Here is a 20,237-nt window from a genome sequence, read left to right on the forward strand (position 1 = left end):
ATAAATATGCAACGCCAACGTCTGGTCAGTTTAATGAAGCTTGGTGAAAATAATCGGAATTTTTAAATACCATATACATCACATTCCCTGCCAGGCCCACAGAATAAACAAAATTATAAAGTAGCCTATGCTTGCATTGTATTCTCTCCTTTATTTACAAAGCGTTCTGCCACACTTAAAGAAAACCTCTAAAAAAAGATCCGTAAAACTTATCACAGATCCAATGAAATGCAAGGGTTGAAACCACGCAACCCCTAGTTACTTCGTTTGTTGCAATAGTCTCAGCTCTTGACTTGATGCCAGGCGACACCAGCTTACAATGGCCTTTGGACAGAAGCTTTTGGAGTCAAGCAGGCATCGAGATTTGCTCCCTGAACCGGCAAGAACAGGGTGTAATGCAAGGCACCAGAATAAACTCGAGCCTTGTAAGCCCGTGGCTACCAACCGATACAGATTGTCTTGTCGACAGTATTTTGTGTCTCATTTTAATAAGTAAGTGACAAGGAAGAGTCATTATTTAAATTATATCGTGTCCCATTTAATTCTCGTTATTTGACATAATAAATTCGTATAGTATCGTATCGTATCGTAAATAAAACAGATAAAGAATGTCGATACGAAGACGAAAGCGCAAATAACTCAGCAGACTTCTTACAGGGATTCTTAACTTTGAATTTATCGCCTGCCTTACACTCATGAAAAAAAAAATATCGTACACAAGTCAAAGATTTCAACAGAGAAACTTGAAGGAGAGGTAATAAGCATGATCGATGCAATCGAGATACTTGAAGCTACGAAGACACTTTTTTAAGCCAAAACCTGGGGATGAAATGAAATAGTTAAAGTGACAGTACAGCCCAGTTTAACCAAAAAAAAGGAAGTTGATCCAGCGACAAATTTCATCAGACATTTCAGTCAGAGACTCAGATTATCTCATTTTGACAGCCAAGCTCAAAGTCAGCCTAAGATCTTGCTGGTTAAAATGGCAAAGATGATAGGAGATAACCTGAGAGCATTCCTATCGTATTTTCAGCCATCTTTCACCTTTCTTCAGGCTCCTTTGTAAAAGAGGAAATCAGGTGCAATTTTTGATCTAATAACTACATTCCTCACAAAGCAGGAAAGAACTTCAGGCATAAAGAGAGCTTATTGTTTTCTTTCAGTTTTGTCAGTTGGTACTACTTTTTTCAGTCTTAGTTGAAGGACGTTACCGTTATTTTCAGCTCGAGCAAGCTAATTGTGTTTCCAATTAGTAAGGACTGCACCAGTAGCAGTAACAGCCGCCGCTGAAACAAATTCAGTTGAACTCAAGTTTACTAAGAACTCTCGTGCATGATTCCCAAGAAGATTTTTTCATGTTGCTAGTGAGTAAGAAAGGCCTCACCAATCTTGTTGACATAAACAAGATTGTCCAGTCACGGTTGACTTAAAAGAAGTTGTAAACCCAGATATATACTGTTCGTAGTTATATATTTATGAATGGTATTCGATTTTTGTTTTTTCATTATTTTAGTAGATTAGAGCAAGTGATAAAAGATCATTGTCTATGCATTTTTAATTAATAACATGGCATAGTTGTATTATCTAAACTAATAACCATTTAAACAAGGGATATCATCCCCTCCTCCTGACCTGAGTTCTTTGAGCACTTCCTGATAACAGACAACACTAAACAAGTTTGAAATAGCAAGTGAAAGTCTGAAACCGAAAGTTTGCAATATTGCTGAATATGATGCGCAGAAATTAGTGAGATGTTTATAATCAAAGTGTAGATGATCTAGCGATGAACAACGGGCTAGTAGCCTACAGTTGCTATGAAAATTGATCAGAAAATGAAATCTTTATTCAAGGATGTTTGTGTCAGCCAGGGAAGTCAAGTTTAAAGTTGAGGAATCATATGGTTTTGAAGGATCAGATAAAATTGAAAACCTCTGGAACTTCGAATATACAAGTATCTATGCTAGAAAAAGGATTTAGTTTTGGGAGGTTTTTCCCAGTTTCTTGTTGATATACAGCATTATTGTAAAGAGTCTGTTTTTATTGCTATGCGTATAATGAAGAGCAATATTTGTTGAAGTCGAGAAAATGGCATTAGAATATTAAAACTACTACTACCACTAACAGTTCACCGCAGCACCAAACCACCTGAGGCCAACACAGCTACGCTCGCTCCTCCTCCATCTCAATCTATTCAAAGCCTCCCTTTTTACACCCGCCCATGAAGTTCCCATTTACTTTCAATCTTTCTCTATGACGTCCTCCCACCCCAGACAAGGACGACCTGCTTTCCGTTTAGCCCTAGACGGTTGGGCGATAAGGACAATCTTCGGCAATCTGTCATCCTTCATCCACACACCCTACCCTAGCCACCTCATCCTTTCTTTCATTATAGCCCTAGAGAGCGGTACTGAACCAGATTTTACGTATAGCCTATTATTTGAAATACGGTCACTCAGCCGGGTACCCAGAACAATCCTTAAGCAATTTATCTTGGAAAAATCTAGCAAATCTTCATCCGCTTTTCGGAGCGCCCATGCTTCAGAGCCATACAATAAAACAATAAAAGCTAATCATGAACTAAGGGAATACGCCAAATATAAAGAAAATAGTGATATTGTTAAGACTGAGTTACATCAGTTACTCAGTAAGTCAATTTCCATTCAGTAACTCAGTAACATGAGAAGACGTTTAGTTGTATATTTGTATGCATAAACTAAAATGCAGCTCTTCGTAGAATTGCTTTTTGTTGCGCGGTTTATTTTCCTCTTTAAAAAATGCTTTGACCTGTCTTGGTTTTTTTCCTTCTTTTATAGCTTATCAAAGCAACTTTAAAGATTTTATCTCAAATCAGTTCCATATTATATTTCAGGAATTGAAGATGCATTTAAAAGCGGGAAAATTGCAAGCATTCTTGGGGTTGAAGGTGGACACCTCATTGGAAATAGTCTAGGTGTTTTAAGAATGTACTATGATTTGGGAGTAAGAATGCTCACATTAACACATACATGCAGTACACCTTGGTGAGTAGGCGAATATATTTTTTCTGTAAACTGGGAAATATTATAGACCACAGATAATATAATAGAAAAAGACCATAGCTAATTAGACTGGTGATATCAAAACATGATCTACCCGTACTCCACAATGGAACCTGGTTCTATGGCATCTATGGTATTCCTCAGCTTTTCAAACCTTGACCTTAAACTGCTGTTCAATATTCCTTCAGGAAAGTTCCTGAAAAACAGTAGCAAAGCTATAGACCTGTGATACTCGTGAGCATTTGGGTCATATTTTGAAATAAAATATTTTTAAAAGATAAAATTAGAGAGACTTTCCAACTTTTTGTTTCACCATTCAGCTAAATATCAAATTTTGCTGGACTGGTCTACTAGTACAGGGAGAAAAACTACACAAAAGATTAGCATGACCATTTTGCTATTGCTTTACTAAGCTTATCAGGAGTCTTTTCATCTGTCGCCAGACAAAACTTTCTAACTATTTGATAGTTACTTCAAGTAATTATCCTTATCTCTCTCTCTCTCTCGCGCGCTCTCTCTCTCTCTCTCTATCTCTCTCTCTCTCTCTCTCTCTCTCTCTCTCTCTCTCTCTCTCTCTCTCTCTCTCTCTCTCTCTCTCTCTCTCTTTCTGTCGCTTTGTTTTTTTCTTTCACTTTTCTTGCATCGTTATCCTTGGGTCTTTAGTTTTTCTTGAGTCTATGACCCTTTAACCCTTCAACTCGAATCTATAATGCTTGCCTTTTTAAATAAAAAATGCAATTGGTTTCAAACGATTGATTTAAAAAACTTTTTTTTCCACAAAACAAGTTTTTTTAAAGAAAAGTATTCATTAAACCAAAGACGGCAGAAATAAAACAAAATAATATTAATTCCAGGTGTACATTTTAACAATAATTTGTATATCCAATAGTATTTAAAACCTACCATAAATCATTACTAGTAAATAAACAAACCCAAAACGAACACACATTAAAAAAGATAATCTAGCCAAACCTAAAACAAGCAGAAACTACCACAATGATGGATTACCACTTAATGGATTAAGGCTAACACCCTCTGTACCTTCTAAAGACAAGAGCTCAATTTGCACTTCACTGAAAGCAATTTTTATTTCGTTTAATGTGTAATATATTCATCATAACATCAAGGAAACAAATCACCATAATAACCAAGATTAATGAAAAGAAAAAATGAACATGGATTGATATCTTGATGTATGTTGATATTCATTGCTGAAAGTATCAACAGCTTTGGATTCATTAACGCTATAAAAGAGAAGGAAAAATGTTTAAAAGGATTTTTGTTTCAGTAAATTGCAAATCACGTTATGGCCTTTATAAGTTTGTTTTGAATACCTTTTATTTTTGTTAAAATTATTTTATTTGTGCTTACTGATACAAAAGTAGCAGACAGTTTATTTTTATCAAAATCCTTTTCCCTTTTGAGAGTGTTTTTCCCCATTTTCAATGATGGAGCAAATTTTCTCAGGCTTGTAACTTCTTATGGCCCACTTCAAAATAAATGAATTTTATTAGAATCAGCATTAAAGCAGTCTTCATATTTATACTGTTATCAAAAATTCTTTTTTTCGATACTACTAGTTTTTACTTACTACGCTACTACATTACTAATAGTTTACTGCAAGGTTTTCGTTACTACTAGTGCGAGTCGCTTATTGCTCATAGTTCACAACAACGAACTGCTAAATATACATAAAAAATATAAGCCCAATATTCTCGGTTAAACATCAAGAAAGACGAAGTTCCTGCCCACAATTGACTCCCCTTCTGGGACATTCTTTGACGGCACTGATAATGCCCTTCCTCATCCCTCCACCATTTGTGCAGACATGCACATGAATATAATCTTTTATGACACAAAGAGAACATTTTTCTATAATGCAAGGGAAGCTATTACCCTACAGCACGCATATTCAGGCTTAGTCCACGTGAAAGGAGATTAAATATTAATTTCTACTTCTCTCCATGATCTATTCTATATCAAAGGCAGCGCGCTAGGGCTGCCTAAGTAAAGAACGATGTGTGCACAATGTGTTTTTTTTGGTTCTCCATACCCGGGAACTTCGTATCGAAGGAGTTGTCGTAGAAGGTTCGAAAAGGGCTCATTCGTATGGAAATTGGAGTAGCTAGTGCTCTTTTTAATAGTCGAAAGTGATTGGAAGGCAACTACCCCCCCCCCACGCCCAGCATTCCCCCAAACACATCAAATAAAAAATTTTAGATAGCCATTTTGTTCAGCATTGTTGATTTCTAGATGAAAAATATGTTTTTGAGGAGGACACTCCCCCACAACCATCAGGGCAAGGATTTTAAGTTATCCCTGGGGGCATATAAGGTTTTTTGTAGAAGGCGTTGCTGTAGAAACTTCAAAAGAGGCTCATTGGATTGAAAATTCAAAGGGCTAGTACCCTTTTTAATAGTCGAAAGTGATTAGAGGGCAACTAGCCCCTCCATACCTTTCATTCACCCAAACACATCCAATCACAATTTTGAGATAGCCATTTTGTTCAGCGTAGTTGATTTCCAGATAGAAAATATGTTTTTGAGGAGGACACTCCCCCAAAACCCTCGAGACAAGGGTTTTAAGTTATGCCCTGGGGGCATAAAAGGTTTTTTATAGAAGGCGTTGTCATAGAAACTTCAAAAAAGGCTCATTCGATGGGGAATTCAAAGAGCTAGTGCCCTTTTTAATAGTCGAAAGTGATTGGAGGGCGACTAGCCCCCCCCCCCACGCCCATCATTTCCCCAAACACATCCAATCGAAATTTTGAAATAGCCATTTTGTTCGGCGTAGTTGATTTCCAGAGAGAAAATATGTTTTTGAGGAGTACACTCCCCCACAGCCCTCAGGGCAAGGGTTTTAAGTTATGCCCTGTTGGCATATAAGGTTTTTGAAGAAAACGCTGTCGTAGAAACTTCAAAAAAAGCTCATTCGATTGGACATTCAAAGGGATAGTGCCCTTTTTAATAGTCGAAAGTGATTGGAGGGCCACTAGCCCCCCCCCACACCAATCATTCCCCCAAAGACATCCAATACAAATTTTGAGATAGCCATTTTGTTCAGCTTAGTTGATTTCCAGATAGAAAACATATTTTTGAGGAGGACACTCCCCCACAACCCTCAGGGCAAGGATTATAAGTTATGCCCTGGGGGCATACAAGGTTTTTATTGAAATCTTTGTCGTAGAAAGTTGAAAAAAGGCTCATTCGATTTGAAATTGAAAGGACTAGTACCCTTTTCAATAGTCGAAAGCGATTTGAGGGCAACTAACCGCCCTAACCTAACCTAACATAAACCAGAGACGACACACACACAAACACGACACACACATAGAGACGACACACATACAGAGACAACAAACACACATAGACGACACACACAGAGAGAAGTCACACACACACAGACGACACACATACAGAGACGACACACACACAGAGACTACACACACACAGAGACGACGCACACACAGAGACGACACACAACCACAGACGACAAACACACTCAGACGACACACACACAGAGACGACACACAAACAGACACGACAGACACAAAGAGACGACACACACACATAGACGTCACACACACAGAGACGACACACACACAGAGATGACACACACAGAGAGACGTCACACACACAAAGACGACACACACACACAGAGACGACACACACACAGAGACTACACACACACACAGACGACAAACACACAGAGACGATGGACACACAGAGACGACACACATATAGAGATAATACACATAGATACACATAGAGATAAGGTTTTTACTGAAATCTTTGTCGTAGAAACTTGAAAAGGGGCTCATTCGATTTGAAATTCAAAGGATCAATACCCTTTTTAATAGGCAAAAGTAATTTGAGGGCAACTAACCCCCCTCTCACGCCCACCTTTTCCCCAGACACTCCCCCACAACCCTCAGTGCAAACATTATAAGTTATGCCCTGGGGGCATATAAGGTTTTTATTGAAATATTTGTCCTTGAAAAAGGGCTCATTCGATTTGAAATTCAAAGAGCTAGTACCATTCTTAATAGTCTAAAGTGATTTGAGGGCAACTACCCCCCTCTCACGCCCAGCTTTTCCCCAAACACATCCAATCAAAATTTTTAGATAACCATTTTGTTCAACGTAGTTGAATGTTTTGGAAATTAGGTATTTAAGGATCACAACCCTTCCCCCCACAGCCTTCAGGGCAAGGGTCTTAAGTTATGCCATGGGGGCATATAAAGTTCTTATTGAAAGTGTTGTCGTAGAAACTTCAAAAGGGCTTATTCAATTCGAAATTGAAAAGGCTAGTGCCTTTTTTAATAGTTGTAAGTGATTGGATAGTGACTAACGCCCCTCTCACGCCCACCATTTTCCCAGCCACATCCAATTCACATTTTGAGATATTCATGTTGTTCAACGTAGTTGAAAGTTCTGGAAATTAGGTTTTTTAGGACGGTAACCCCCACAGATCCCTCAGTGCAAGGGTTGTAAGTTATGCCCTGGGGGCATTAAAGTTTATATCGAAAGTTGTTATAGAAATTTCAAAAAGGGCTCATTTGATTGGAAATTGAAATTGCCCTTTTTAATAGTCGAAAGTGAATGGAGAGTAATTAACCTCCTTCTTACGGCCACCATTTCTTCAAAAACATTTAATTAAAGTTTAGAGATAGCCATTTTGTTCAACATAGTTGAAAGCTCTGAAAATTATGTATTTAAGGATGACAAACCCCCGAGAGCCCCAAGGGCAAAGGTTGTAGTTTATACCCTTGGGGCAGATTTCATAGATAGAGTTGTCGTAAAACTTCAAAAGTGGCTCATTCAATTCGAAATTGAGAGGGCTAGTGCCCTTTGTAATAGTCGAAAGTGATTGGACCGTAACTAACCTTCCACTCACGCCCACCATTCCTCCAAACACATCCGATCAAAATTTTTAGGTAGTCATTTTGTTCAACGTAATAAAAAGTTCTGGAAATTGGGTATTTGAGAATGACCTTAGGGTAAGGGTTGTAATTTATGCCCTGGGGTCATATAAGGTGTTTATAGAAAGGGTTGTCGTTTCCAAAAGTTTTCATTCGATTGGAAATCGAAAGGTGTAGGGCCCTTTTTAACAGTCGAAAGTGATGGGAAGGCTTGACATTTCAAGGAGGCACACTTGTGCCTCTTTAAAGAGGCGACCCACCAAAATGTTAAGCGATTTCCGGTCCTAGTGGTCGCAGAGAGACGCCGGTGATCGCACTTTGTAGCCTAAGCTCAAACTAAGAAACATGCAAAATTTCCTTCTCCGACTTTATCTTCATGGGGGAAAGTGGGCCGGAAGTTTCGACCCTCCCACCACAGCCCCCCTTTAACGTTGTCTGAATTTAGAGGATAAGCTTTCCTAGAGCCTGGAAGCTGATCCTAAAAATTTCAGCTCAATCCGATCACTCCTTCCCTTCTTTCTAAAAACCAAATACCCACTTAATGTTCATCAAATTATTTTTTTTTGTTAGCCACGCCTACAGGCCACATTTGGCAACGGATACGGGAGAATTAGGACTCATTCGAAGCGGAATTCGACCTGTTAGGGCCTTTTGATATTTTCAGACCGAAAAAATTATCCCCCGAATTTACATTTACGAAAAACCTCGTTGTCCTATAGGAGCCCATGTTAATTTTTGAAATTCCTAAAAGCATAGCATTTCATTATTAAATAAGATCAAAATAGTCCTCTTAACCTGACAAGACCGACTACAAGCTTCCAAAAATTCCAGCTCTTTCCCAGAAGTTTTTTTTTGTCGAAAAACGAAAATCTTACTGTCTATTTCATTGCGTCGAAAATAGTTCGCAGAGACTAAAAATATATTATCATCAGCCTCAGATGGTACAGTGGTCACTATGCCTGTCATGCGGAAGACCAGGGTTCGATTACCTGTAGGAGGAAATTTTTTATACACAGAATTTAAAGTAGTATCTCTTAAATTTAAAGTTTAAAAAAGAAACTCAGTTTCTTTTTTAAATCCAATCTATTAAATACTTCGGCTCAACAGGCGTCTCCAGAAAAATATCGCAGTCGGCCTTCATCTTACAGGTAAGTCTCCACTGCTTTTATAACATGCAGTATACCCGCATGCTCGAAGAAAAGTTGAAAAAAGAAAATCTTACTGTGCATTTGATTTAAGTATTCAGGAATTAAAAGCCTTAACAAGAGAATATTCAAAAGCGGGGGTTTGGGGGGGGCGGCAACCCCCCCCCACTTTAACTCCTGACATGATCAGCTAATAGTTAGTCAAGCAATAATAAGTAACAAACTGTACAAAAACGTGCAGAAATTATTTGAAAAAATCTACGTTTTCTAAAGAGTTAAAGAGGCTGAGTCACAAGTTCGAACCTTAAAACGTACAGGGATTAGGAGGTACAGTTGGGGGGCTGCCGCCCCCAAACCCCCACTTCTGTATATAAGAGGGGCTGTGCCCTCCTCAACGCCTCGCTCTTTACGCTAAAGTTTGACTTCCTCACAACTCTTTTTTTTAACAATAAAAACTTGGTTGGGCGCACCCCTGAACGTTTTAAGGTTCGAACTTGTGACTCAGCCTCTTTAACTCTTTAGAAAACGTAGTTTTTTTCAAATAATTTATAGTAAAGGTCGATGCGGCTATAATGTATTATTTTTTGTTGTTGTTATTGTTATTGTTTAGACCAGGGCACTTCGTATCGAAGGAGTTCGTGGGAACTTCGAAAAGGGCTCATTCGATTGAAAATAGAAAGGGCTGAGGCCGTTTTAAATAGTCGAAAGTGATTGGACTAGTCACCCTTCCAATCTCACCCTCCCATTTGCCCATTATGTTTAAAAACTAAATGTTGCCTTAAGATTAAATCAAAATGCACTGTGATACTGCTAATTCCCAATAAGGCATCTCAGCAGTATCCCAAGAACGACTGAGGGTTTTATATTCAAACTTTCGGGGCTACAGCTGCTCTTAAAATTTAACCAAATCAAAATAGCGCAAGTGTATACAAGCTATCCAAGTAAGTAAACAGATTTTTTTGCGAATGGTATCAAGTTTTCTATTTCAGGTCAACTAGAGGAGCTATGAAACTAAATTAAACACTACTATATGTGTCCAGATTTTTAAAAGGGTGTATGTTGTTTGCTGAAAATTTTTCTCCAGCATACAAATAGCAGGCCAAACAATAAAGTCTTAAAAAATTAAAAGATTTAAAGTGTTATTTTCTTTTTCCCTGAAAAGACTATGTCAATATAAAACGAACAGAAATTAATTTAAAAAACATTTTCTACAAAATAAGTTTTCTAAAGAAAAATAAAGAACTCCATTAAACAAAAAAAAAAATAAAATCAAATAATCTACCAAGCGTGAAACTACCACAAATCAGCATCGATAAATAAATGAAACCCAAAACGAACAGAAATTACAATAAGTAACCGAGTCAAACTCAAAACGAGCAGAAATTAAAATAAGTTGGGCGCAAAACCCCTATGCCTTCCCAAGGTCAGAACAAAATTTGCACTTTACTGAAAAGATATAAATATTTTTACTTTTATAACTTTAATAAATAAAATATTATTAACATTTTGATTACTAAATATCAGTATATGTATATTAAATTGACAATGCACATTCATTTGTATTTTCTCAGTAAAGTGCACATTTTGTTCTTGCCTTGGGAAGGCATAGGGGTTTTGCGCCCAACTTATGTTAATTTCTGCTCGTTTTGAGTTTGACTCGGTTATTTATTGTAATTTCATCACGTGCTATACTATAGCTCTGAAACTAGAAGGCCCAATATACAATATTTCGACATTTTAAAATTAATTTGCTATCTCAGGATTTTTGATCGATAGTAACTTGGCCCTCTATGGGGCAAAACCGTGGGTTTGTACGCTTAAAATTTCAGAAAAACCCTACTTTGTCATGGCATAATCTTTTAACTACTAAAATAGGGCATTAGGACTTTTAATTTACACTCGAATGAGCCTTTTCTCGATTTCATAGTACTATTATTTTGATACGACCACCCTTGTGAAAAAAAAGAAAGCAAACATGCACATAAATACTTATCGTGATCTTCCTTTTCGAAAAAAAGAAATGCGACATTCCATGTTTTTTTTTGCTTAGTCACTTAAAACCGATAGGATTCTCTGTAGGCTTACAATATGGCTTTCCGATATTCTGCATTTGATAGTCTAATTTTCAGTAAGATGACTTACCTTTTTGAGGACGTTTCCTCCTTTTTCGAAAATCTGGCAAATTTTCTTAGACCCATAGCTTTCAATGGGTAATATGAATTTTACGTGATCAATACAAGAAGTCAATTATTTTGTTCTATGTACTGTTAACAAAACTGATTATTTTGGGGAGTTTTGGCCATTATTAATTCGAATCGCTCCTAACGTACAGTTTTTTTCTACGAAATGTTTGAAAATTTAATGGGTACTGCAAGCAAAGTGGTTTTATTGTATATTTATTATATAAATGAAAAAGTATATAAGTCAACTCGTTTTTCTTTTAGCTTCTTAGCAAGCCTTTTTTTTAGGAATAAACAAGAATTCTTTATGGATAAGAAACTTTCAAACTAATAAAGCCAAATCGATTGGATTCCTTCCCTCTTATCTACGGCTATTCACTCTTAACGAGTGATGTATCCTTCAGTAAAATTTAGTCTTCGGTCCAGATGGGATGACACCTCTTGCTGACAAAAACAAAAGTTGTATCCCAACTACTTCACAGCGTGAACAGATGTTGTAATGGAGTTATCGTCAGTTTTCTTTAGCTGAAGGACCCATTAATTCAGAATGTTTCAAACTGCACTGCTTTCTGCTTTATTTCGTAACAAAAAAAAACATCCCGGTTGAATATCAAACAGTTTGTGGCAAGAAGGAATGAATTGGCTAAATAGTAGCTGAACCTAAAAAAAAAAAGAATTTTGATAACAGTTAATACATCGAAAGAATTAGCTTTATACTGATTCCAAAATAATCATCTTGAAAGTTACTCGTCTAAACAACGAGCCTCAGAAAAAAAAATCAATCGGGGAACCCCCCAAAAGGCAATTAATCTTCACGAGAATCACACCATCACATTCAGGGTGCCAGAGAACCCTTTAATGAAGTTTCAAACGTGTGTTTTTTTTTTGCTTTTTTTCAGGGGTGATCGTATCAAACTATTGAACCGAGAAGATTACAAAAGAGTTCATTCAAGAGGAAGTTAAAAGTGCCCAAAGAAGCAAGGCCGTACCCAGAGGGGGGAGGGGTTAGGGGGTTTGAACCCCTCCCGAAATATTTTTTGACTCGTAAAAATGCAACAAAAATGAATATAAACACATTTTGTATGCGTTTTCTGAGTTTTTTACTTCTGCACCCCTCCCCCCCCCGCCCGAAAAAAATCTTTTAGTAAAACCCCCTCCGAAAAAAAAAATCCTGGAATGGCCTTGGAAAGAGGTGCCCAAAAAGATTGTGCCAAGGGAAAGTGGCGTTTTCTGACATTTTGTGGCACCAAATAGCGATTTCCCCCTAAAGAGTACCAAGTTGTTATCGACTGAAAATTCTGAAACCGCCAATCCATTTAAAATTATGAAAAAAACTGTATATCGAGCTTCCCAGTTGCAGAAAAAGTGATGCCGCGTGGTGGCTGGCCGTACCCTAGTGTTGTCTAAGTAAACAGTCATTTGTCATCAACACATCTTTTTCCCAGGCACTTTGTATGTACTTTTCTACTACTATGTGCACCCATATTATCAAAATACCGTATCTGCAACATCTTGGGAAGGTCTTGAGGGATAGAGTTAAAGCTTTCAATTAGTGTAGGAGAAGATAGGGGAGGGGCATGTACACTTCAAGTTTTATATTTGAGGAAGGGGCTAAATATGTTTTTTTGTTTCCAGTCAACCTACAAGGTTTTCACCATACTAGTAAGCTGCCATGGGGCTTAGAATCTATTCACAGTTATATAGCAAGGTAAAGCAAAGGACGCTCCATGTACAAGTTATCACAAGGGCGTATCTGTAGTATTTTTGGAGTGGCTGGAGAGATCAAGTTAAACCTTTCAGAGTGTTTTTTTCAGAGGTGACGATGTGCGTCTCGAATTTTAACTTATGTGAGGGGAAAGAGAGGGGCTAAGCATGCTTTGTATCAAATCTGTCTAAAACCATTGGCACTATAAGCCTTTGCGTAACTAGAGTCAGTTCGTGGTTGAGCAGCAATGTCAATTGAAAGATACTATATTAGTAGTAACCAAGGTACTACTTTGCGTACGCCCCCGTACCAAACAGGTTTCTGGTAGGTACAATCTGGTTTGGTAGGTACAATCTGGTTAGGTGGGTATAATCTGGTTTGGTTCAAGTTTTTTCTGACACAATTTACCGGATTTCTAATTCACCTTATACTTTGCGTACGCCCCCCGTACCAAACAGGTTTCTGGTAGGTACAATCTGGTTTGGTAGGTACAATCTGGTTAGGTGGGTATAATCTGGTTTGGTTCAAGTTTTTTCTGACACAATTTAACGGATTTCTAATTCACCTTATACTTTGCGTACGCCCCCCGTACCAAACAGGTTTCTGGTAGGTACAATCTGGTTTGGTAGGTACAATCTGGTTAGGTGGGTATAATCTGGTTTGGTTCAAGTTTTTTCTGACACAATTTACCGGATTTCTAATTCACCTTATACTTTGCGTACGCCCCCGTACCAAACAGGTTTCTGGTAGGTACAATCTGGTTTGGTGGGTATAATCTGGTTAGGTGGGTATAATCTGGTTTGATGGGTATAGTCTGGTTTAGTTTTTCAAAGAGAGTGAGTATTTGACATTTTTGCAAAAAGGGATAAGGAATTCGCAAATTGGACTCTATGAACGATATTAATTAATGTTTTGAATAATAGGAGTGTCAATGATTCTAATTAGTGATTGGATTGTATGACGGTGGGAAAAAAAAGAATTAAACTGATTAACAGTTAAGGTAACCCCGAAGGGGTTGTTAACTCAGGTAATTTGTTAATTGACCTAGCTTTACCTCTCTGATGAGGTCTGTATAATACACAAGTAACATTTGAAAAGTATTGTCAATTTAAAATAGGAACTAACGTTCCCTTCGTTCCCCCTTTTCTGAGGGCAGGGGGGGCGGGTCAATTTTGGAGGGAAAATCAAAAATGCTCAGAATCGAAAATAAATGGGATCTGCCTCAAGGTCAAGGCTCAGAGGCCCTTCGTTCCCCAATTTCTGAGGGCAGGGGAGGGGGGGAGGGTCAAATTTGGAGGGAAAACCAAAAATCCTCAGAATTGAAAAAAAGGGGATACTCCTCACGGGCAAGGCACAGAGGCCCCACCTTCCGCCATTTCGGAGGGCCGGGGGGGGGGGGAGTCAATTTTGGAGGGAAAACCAAAAATACTCAGAATCGAAAATAAACGGGATCTGCCTCAAGGTGAAGACTCAGAGGCCCCACCTTCCTCCATTTCTGAGGGCCGGGGAGAGGGGGAGTCAATTTTGGAGGGAAAACCAAAAATGCTCAGACTCGAAAATAAACGGGATCTGCCTCAAGGGCAAGGCTCAGAGGCCCCTCCTTCCTCTATTTCTGTGGGCAGGGGAGAGGGGGAGTCAATTTTGGAGGGAAATCCAAAAATACTCAGAATCGAAAATAAACGGTATCTGCCTCAAGGTGAATGCTCAGAGGCCCCTCCTTCCTCCATTTCTGAGGGCAAGGGAGAGGGGGAGTCAATTTTGGAGGGAAAACCAAAAATACTCAGAATCAAAAATAAACTGGATCTGCCTCAAGAGGAAGACTCAGAGGCCCTTCGTTCACCCATTTCTGAGGGCAGGGGAGGGGGGAGGGTCAATTTGGGAAGGGAAAACCAAAAATACTCAGAAAGTTCATTTTGAATTTCCTTCATTGAAATGCAAGAGTTGGACTATTTCAGTAGTGTTTTGTTGTGCTTTACCTTGTCATAGTTACTTTCTCTTAATTTTTCAAAGTTCATTTTGAATTTTTTGTGTTGAAATGCAAGAGTTGGAATATTTCAGTAGTTACTTGTTGTGCTTTACCTTGTCACAGCTACATTCTCATGATTTTTCGAAGTTCATTTTGAATTTCTTTCGTGAAATGCAAGAGTTGGAATATTTCAGTAGTGACTTGTTGTGCTTTACCTTGTCACAGTTACATTCTCCTGATTTTTCGAAGTTCATTTTGAATTTCTCTCGTAAAAATGCAAGAGTTGGAATATTTCAGTAGTGTTTTGTTGTGCTTTACCTTGACACAGTTACATTCTTTTGATTTTCATAGTTCATTTTGAATTTATTTCATTGAAATTCAAGATTTTGAATATTTCAGTTGTGTTTTGTTGTGCTTTACCTTGTCACAGTTACATTCTCTTAATTTTTAAAAGTTCATTTTGAATTTCTTTCGCGAAGTGCAAGAATTGGAATATTTCAGTAGTGTATGGTCGTGGTTTACATTGTCACAGCTACATTATTATGATTTTTCAAAGTTCATTTTGAATTTCTGTCGTGAAATACAAGAGTTAGAATATTTCAGTAGTGACTTGTTGTTCTTTACCTTGTCACAGTTACATTCTCTTGATTTTTCAAAGTTCATTTTGAATTTCTGTCGTAAAATGCAAGATTTGGAATATTTCAGTAGTTTTTTGTTGTGCTTTACCTTGTCACAGTTACATTCTGTTGATTTTAATAGTTCATTTTGAATTTCTTTCATTGAAATGCAAGAGTTGGAATATTTCACTAGTGTTTTGTTGTGCTTTACCTTGTCACAGTTACATTCTCTTAATTTTTCAAAGTTCATTTTGAATTTCTTTCGCGAAGTGCAAGAATTGGAATATTTCAGTAGTGTCTTGTTGTGCTTTACCTTGTCACAGTTATATTCTCTTGATTTTTCGAAGTTCATTTTGAATTTCTGTTGTAAAATGCAAGAGCTGGAATATTTCAGTAGTGACTTGTTGTGCTTTACCTTGTCACAGTTACATTCTCTGGATTTTTCGAAGTTCATTTTGAATATCTCTCATAAAATGCAAGAGTTGGAATATTTCAGTAGTGTTTTGTTGTGCTTTACCTTATCACAGTTACATTCTGTTGATTTTCATACTTCATTTTGAATTTCTTTCATTGAAATGCCAGAGTTGGAATATTTCAGTAGTGTTTTGTTGTGCTTTAACTTGTCACAGTTACATTCTCTTAATTTTTCGAAGTTTATTTTGAATTTATGTCGTGAATTGCAAGAGTTGGAATACTTCAGTAGTGTCTTGTCGTGGTTTACCTTTGTCACAGTTACATTCTATTGATTTTCATAGTTCATTTTGAATTTCTTTCATTGAAATGCAAGATTTGGAATATTTCACTATTGTTTTGTTGTGCTTTACCTTGTCACAGTTACATTCTCTTAATTTTTCAAAGTTCATTTTGAATTTCTTTCGTGAAATGCAAGAATTGGAATATTTCAGTAGTGTCTTGTCATGGTTTACCTTGTCACAGCTACATTCTCATGATTTTTCAAAGTTCATTTTGAATTTCTGTCGTGAAATGCAAGAGTTGGAATATTTCAGTAGTGACTTGTTGTGCTTTACCTTATCACAGTTACATTCTCCTGATTTTTCGAAGTTCATTTTGAATTTCTCTCGTAAAATGCAAGAGTTGGAATATTTCAGTAGTGTTTTGTTGTGCTTTACCTTGTCACAGTTACATTCTGTTAATTTTCATAGTTCATTTTGAATTTCTTTCATTGAAATGCAAGAGTTGGAATATTTCAGTTGTGTTTTGTTGTGCTTTACCTTGTCACAGTTACATTCTCTTAATTTTTCAAAGTTCATTTTGAATTTCTTTCGCGAAGTGCAAGAATTGGAATATTTCAGTAGTGTCTTGTCGTGGTTTACATTGTCACAGCTACATTGTCATGATTTTTCAAAGTTCATTTTGAATTTCTGTCGTGAAATACAAGAGTTGGAATATTTCAGTAGTGACTTGTTGTGCTTTACCTTGTCAAAGTTACATTCTCTTGATTTTTCGAAGTTCATTTTGAATTTTTCTCGTAAAATGCAAGAGTTGGAATATTTCAGTAGTGTTTTGTTGTGCTTTACCTTGTCACAGTTACATTCTGTTGATTTTCATAGTTCATTTTGAATTTCTTTCATTGAAATGCAAGAGTTGGAATATTTCAGTAGTGTTTTGTTGTGGTTTACCTTGTCACAGTTAAATTCTCTTAATTTTTCAAAGTTCATTTTGAATTTCTTTCGAGAAGTGCAAGAATTTGAATATTTCAGTAGTGTCTTGTAGTGGTTTACCTTGTCACAGCTACATTCTCATTATTTTTCAAAGTTCATTTTGTATTTCTTTCGTTGAAATGAAAGAGTTGGAATATTTCAGTAGTGACTTGTTGTGCTTTACCTTGTCACAGTTACATTCTCTTGATTTTTTGAATTTCATTTTGAATTTCTGTCGTGAAATGCAAGAGTTGGAATATGTCAGTATTGTTTTGTTGTGCTTTACCTTGTCACAGTTACATTCTCTTGATTTTTTTAAGTTCATTTTGAATTTCTGTCGTGAAATGCAAGAGTTGGAATATTTCAGTAGTGACTTGTTGTGCTTTACCTTGTCACAGTTACATTCTCTTGATTTTTCGAAGTTCATTTTGAATTTCTTTCGTGAAATGCAAGAATTGGAATATTTCAGTAGTGTCTTGTCGTGGTTTACCTTGTCACTGCTACATTCTGATGATTTTCATAGTTCATTTTGAATTTCTTTCATTGAAATGCAAGAGTTGGAATATTTCAGTAGTGACTTGTTGTGCTTTACCTTGTCACAGTTACATTCTCTTGATTTTTTGAAGTTCATTTTGAATTTCTGTCGTGAAATGCAAGAGTTGGAATATTTCAGTAGTGTTTTCTTGTGCTCTACCTTGTCACAGTTAGATTCTGTTGATTTTCATAGTTAATTTTTGATATCTTTCATTGAAATGCAAGAGTTGGAATATTTCAGTAGTGACTTGTTGTGCTTTACCTTGTCACAGTTACATTCTCATGATTTTTAGAAGTTCATTTTGAAATTCTGTCGTGAAATGCAAGAGTTGGAATATTTCAGTAGTGTTTTGTTGTGCTTTACGTTGTCACAGTTACATTCTGTTGATTTTCATAGTTCATTTTGAATTTCATTCATTGAAAAGCAAGAGTTTGAATATTTCAGTAGTGTTTTGTTGTGCTTTACCTTATCACGGTTACATTCTCTTAATTTTTCAAATTTCATTTTGAATTTCTGTCGTGAAATGCAAGAGTTGGAATATTTCAGTAGTGACTTGTTGTGCTTTACCTTGTCACAGTTACATTCTCTTGATTTTTCGAAGTTCATTTTGAATTTCTATCGTGAAATGCAAGAATTGGAAAATTGGGGTCTTAGTCCACCACCCTGAATGCTGGAAATCCACTAGCTCAGTATTGGGGTCCCAGTCCACCAGCCTGAACGGTGGAAATTCACTAGCTCAGAATTGGGGTCTTAGTCCACCAGCCTGAATGGTTGAAATGCACTAGCTCAGAATTGGGGTCTTAGTCCACCAGCCTGAATGGTGGAAATTCACTAGCTCAGAATTGGGGTCTTAGTCAGTGTTCAGATTGGGGCGTTGGAGTCCGACTATCTGGGTTTTATTTGTCAAGGCAGGTGCCCACCTCACCTGCCCAGAGTCTCAGGCAAGTGACCCTAAATTTGAAAAAGTGGAAATTGGCTCAGATTTTCTAAACTGAGCTGAGACAATGAATAGATACTATTGGGAAAGTGATTGGAGACGCTGAGCATCCGTGAACAAGTGCTAAATTGAGAGAGTAATTTGAGACAATATTTGGGGGCGTCCACCCGCCCAGAGTCTCCAGCATGTGACCCAAAAATTTAAAAAACACACAGAGACGACAGACACAAAGAGACGAATCACACACAGAGAGGACAAACACACAGAAACGACACATAGAGACGACACATGCACAGAGACGATACACACACACACACAGAGTCAACGCACACAGAGAGACGAGACACAAACACAGAAATGACAAACACACATAGAGACGACAAACACACAGAGACGTCACACGCACACACACAGATACGAAACACACATAGAGACGACACACAAATAGAGTCAACACACACACACACACACAGAGACAAAATCCACACAGAGATGACACACACACACACAGAGACGACACACTCAAAGTGACGACTTACACATAGAGACGACACACACACACAGAGAGACGACAAACACACAGAGACGACACACATAGAGAGACGACACGCACACAGAGATGACACACTCAAAGTGACGACTTACACATAGAGACGACACACACACAGAGACGACAAACACACAGAGACGACACACAGAGAGAGATAACACGCACACAGAGACGACAAACACACAGAGACAACACACACACAGTTACTAAACACACAAAGAGACGACACACTCACAGAGAGTAAAAATACAGAGATACGACACACACACACACTGAGATGACACACACACAGAGACAAAACAGACATAGAGATGACAGACATACAGATACGATACACCCACAGAGACGACACATGTACAGAGACGATACACACACACACACACACACAGAGTCCACTCACACACACAGAGAGTACAAACACAACAGAGGCGACAGACACAAAGAGACGAATCACACACAGAGAGGACAAACACACATAAACGACACATAGAGACGATACATGCACAGAGACGATACACACACACACACACACACACAGAGTAAACACACACAGAGAGACGAGACACACAGACAGAAATGACATACAAAAATTGAGACGACACACACAAAGAGACGTCACACACACACACACACACAGATCCGAAACACACATAGAGACGACACACACATAGAGACAACCCACACACACAGAGACAACATCCACACTAGAAGACACAAAAACAGAGACAACACACCCACAGAGATGACACACACATTGAGACGACACACGCACAGACACGACACACAAACAGAGTCATAGTGAGAGAGATATCCAAAAAGACGTCACACACACACACAGATACGAAACACACATAGAGACGACACACACATAGAGGAAACACACACACACACAGACAACATCCACACTAGAAGACACAAAAACAGAGACAACACACCCATAGAGATGAAACACACACATTGAGATGACACACAAACAGAGTCA

The 20,237-nt window shown here is 37.7% G+C and overlaps 1 protein-coding gene across 1 annotated transcript in view; it reads left to right on the plus strand.

Annotated features, from left to right (window-relative positions):
• The first annotated feature begins 319 nt into the window (after positions 1-319).
• The window catches only part of LOC148946969 (dipeptidase 1-like), a 225,545-nt gene continuing 205,627 nt past the window's right edge, over positions 320-20,237 (plus strand). The window contains exons 1-3 of the mRNA XM_089096471.1: positions 320-468; positions 1,851-1,951; positions 2,870-3,020. Coding sequence (XP_088952597.1) covers positions 320-468; positions 1,851-1,951; positions 2,870-3,020 — 401 coding nt within the window. The remainder of the gene's footprint in view (positions 469-1,850; positions 1,952-2,869; positions 3,021-20,237) is intronic.

The sequence above is a fragment of the Artemia sp. Qi Xiang Cuo genome, chromosome 11 (assembly GCF_049724085.1).
Source record: "Artemia sp. Qi Xiang Cuo chromosome 11, ASM4972408v1, whole genome shotgun sequence".
NCBI lineage: Eukaryota > Metazoa > Arthropoda > Branchiopoda > Anostraca > Artemiidae > Artemia > Artemia sp. Qi Xiang Cuo.